The sequence below is a fragment of the Sprattus sprattus genome, assembly GCF_963457725.1.
Source record: "Sprattus sprattus genome assembly, chromosome: 1".
NCBI classification, from domain to species: domain Eukaryota; kingdom Metazoa; phylum Chordata; class Actinopteri; order Clupeiformes; family Clupeidae; genus Sprattus; species Sprattus sprattus.
The window spans coordinates 17,755,774-17,758,273 of record NC_137920.1 but is presented as its reverse complement, the minus strand read 5'-3'; the positions used below and the strand labels follow the sequence as shown (position 1 = coordinate 17,758,273).

At 47.8% G+C, this 2,500-nt stretch overlaps 1 protein-coding gene across 1 annotated transcript in view; it reads right to left on the bottom strand.

The window, feature by feature from the left end:
• The window catches only part of gcgrb (glucagon receptor b), a gene marked incomplete at both ends in the record, with an annotated part of 28,237 nt that overhangs the window by 22,906 nt on the left and 2,831 nt on the right, over positions 1–2,500 (bottom strand). The window contains one exon of the mRNA XM_080842181.1: positions 603–781. Coding sequence (XP_080698307.1) covers positions 603–781 — 179 coding nt within the window. The remainder of the gene's footprint in view (positions 1–602; positions 782–2,500) is intronic.

Below are 2,500 nucleotides of genomic sequence, written 5' to 3'. Positions count from 1 at the left end.
GCTGGACTGCAGTCATCGCTTTTTTGGGTGCTTGCCATTATTTATGAACCGTCAGACTTTCAGATTGATTAAAACTGTTGTTCATATTTATTTACATACTCCAGTAGACCAAACATGTTTCCTGATGGAGTGGTCCATGCTTTCAGCTTCTCATTAGATACTCATTGATCAGTGTTTTCTTTCAGGAAAACATCACATGCCTGCAAGGGTCCCTGTGAGAAAGTGAAATCTCTCCCCCTTCTCACTTTGGCTCTGATGGGGAAGAAAGACGGGAAAGACGGGACTCCCCCACCCAAATGGTTGGGTCCAGATAACCCCACATCAATGGATGGGTCCAAATGGGACTAATTGGGCCAATTAAACCCCATGGGCTGCCGTATTAAAAGGTGCACCTCATTGTTGAGGGGGAGAGACAGAACAGGCTGGAAGAAAGCTGGGACAAGGTAGATAGACGAAACCTGTGAGCACAGAGTTGTACCTGTTTTGGGGCTTGGTTCAGTTTGTGTATCTGTTTTGGGGCGATTCCCCGTGTAAATAAATATAGCCACTGTCTCCTGTGCTGTGTGTTTCCTACCTGCAACCCCAGTCCACCCAGCCTATACATCCCAAATCGTGAGATGGCCGACTCAGGTCATTCTTCACTGCCCCTTTAAGTCTTCCGAAGCACTCTGTGTAGTCTATGAGCGTAGCTGGAGTCATTAGCTTCATTTCTGTAAACTGCTGAGAGACGCTCAGTTTGATCGAGTCAATTAGCGGCAGTTGCCTAATCTGCGACCGCCTGCTGCCGTCAGACCGAGGAACATTAGTCTGAGGCACATTAGTGTGTGTGTGTGTGTGTGTGTGTGTGTGTGTGTGTGTGTGTGTGTGGGTGTGTCCCGGTCGGTTGGGCTCTGCCTTCTGCCATAAACACCGCGCCGCACCGCACCAAACCAGGGCGAAGGAGGGGGGCCGTCAGAGGTGGAGAAGTGGTGGTCTAAATTTGAGCCAAGCTCAGGGGTGTGACTCCTGGAAATGTCTTTTATCGTCTACCATCATTAAAGGACAGAAGAACTATCGATAGTGGAACTCTTTCTCTCTCTCTTTTAATCACTTAAGGCATTTGCTCAGAAACCATGTCCTGAAATTCAACCCTACTCAACGTGACGAGCCGACAGCATATGAGGTCTGACGTGAGTCATCATGTCTCTTCCCTCTTGTGAGGCTGATTATATTAACCCCCCCCCCCCCCCTGGCCTCCATGCAGAGGCAGAAGTGGGAGGGAGAGAAAGAGACAGAGAGGGAGGGAGAGAGAAAGATAGAGAGAGGGAGAGAGAGAGAGACAGATAGAGTGGGAGAGAAAGAGAGAGAATGAGGGAGGGAGAGAAAGAGAGGTGCCATTTAAAGATCGATGCAACTCAGTCGATTCAAACCAGAACACCAGTTAAGCCTCATGGAGCTATCAGTGTTTGTTATAGCTTGCTTCACGAACAACCTCTCCCCAAACAGACTCATGGAGCTATCAGTGTTTGTTATAGCTTGCTTCACACAACCTCTCCCCAAGCCGTGTTGGAATGATGAGTGTTTGTTATAGCTTGTTTCACGCACAATCTCCACAATCTCTCTCTTAACAGCCCCATGGAGTGATGAGTGTTTGTTATAGCTTGCTTCTCGCACAACCTCTCCCCAAGCCGTATTGGAGTGATGAGTGTTTGTTATAGCTTGCTTCACGCACAAGATGTGTTGGACAGTGAGGGAGTGTAGAAATATGCATTTGGAGAAGATTTGAACTTGACTAAGGTCTACTTTTGATTTGTTAGGCATGACCCAGTTTCACAGTCCTTAGCTCAGTCGATTTGCTTAGAAACTCTGGGTGTTTATTAGATGAAATGTAACCATGGCTGCCTGTTTAATATCATACAGCTTGGCCCTTTTTCTAAGAAAGAAGCTGGAGAGATTTTGAACTTCAGCTCTGCTGTGAGTCATTGTGTCTCGTTCCCTATATGTGTGTGTGTGTGTGTGTGTGTTCCCTGTTTGTGGGGTCTGAGCACATTAAGGTCAGTGGCCATTGGAACACGTCCAGTTCTTTTTTAACAACACCCACTGCTGACGGCATGTGATGTGTGATGAACATGGTTTTCTGTCTTGAGCATGAGGTAAGTTTTTTTTCTCTCCCCCTTAATACACGTGATGGTCAAATAAAAGGTTTATAAAAGTCCCTCTCTCTCTCTCTCTCTCTCTCTCTCTCTCTCTCTCTCACTCACTCTCATTCTGCCCTTCTCTCTCTCTCTCTCTCTCTCTCCATCTCCCACATCCTCTGCGGACCCTGACCATGTCAGACGTAAGTACACAGAGAGATAGCCGGCGGGGGTTGGAGAGCAAGTCCGCAGAATGCCAGTGTGAGTAAGTCGGTCTTGTCTGGGCTGTGAGAGCCAACGTTGGCCATTGATGTCTGTGCCAGTCAAACACGAGATAGAGAGAATATGACAGCGGACAGCGGGAGCGGGAGTGGAGACAGATGAGC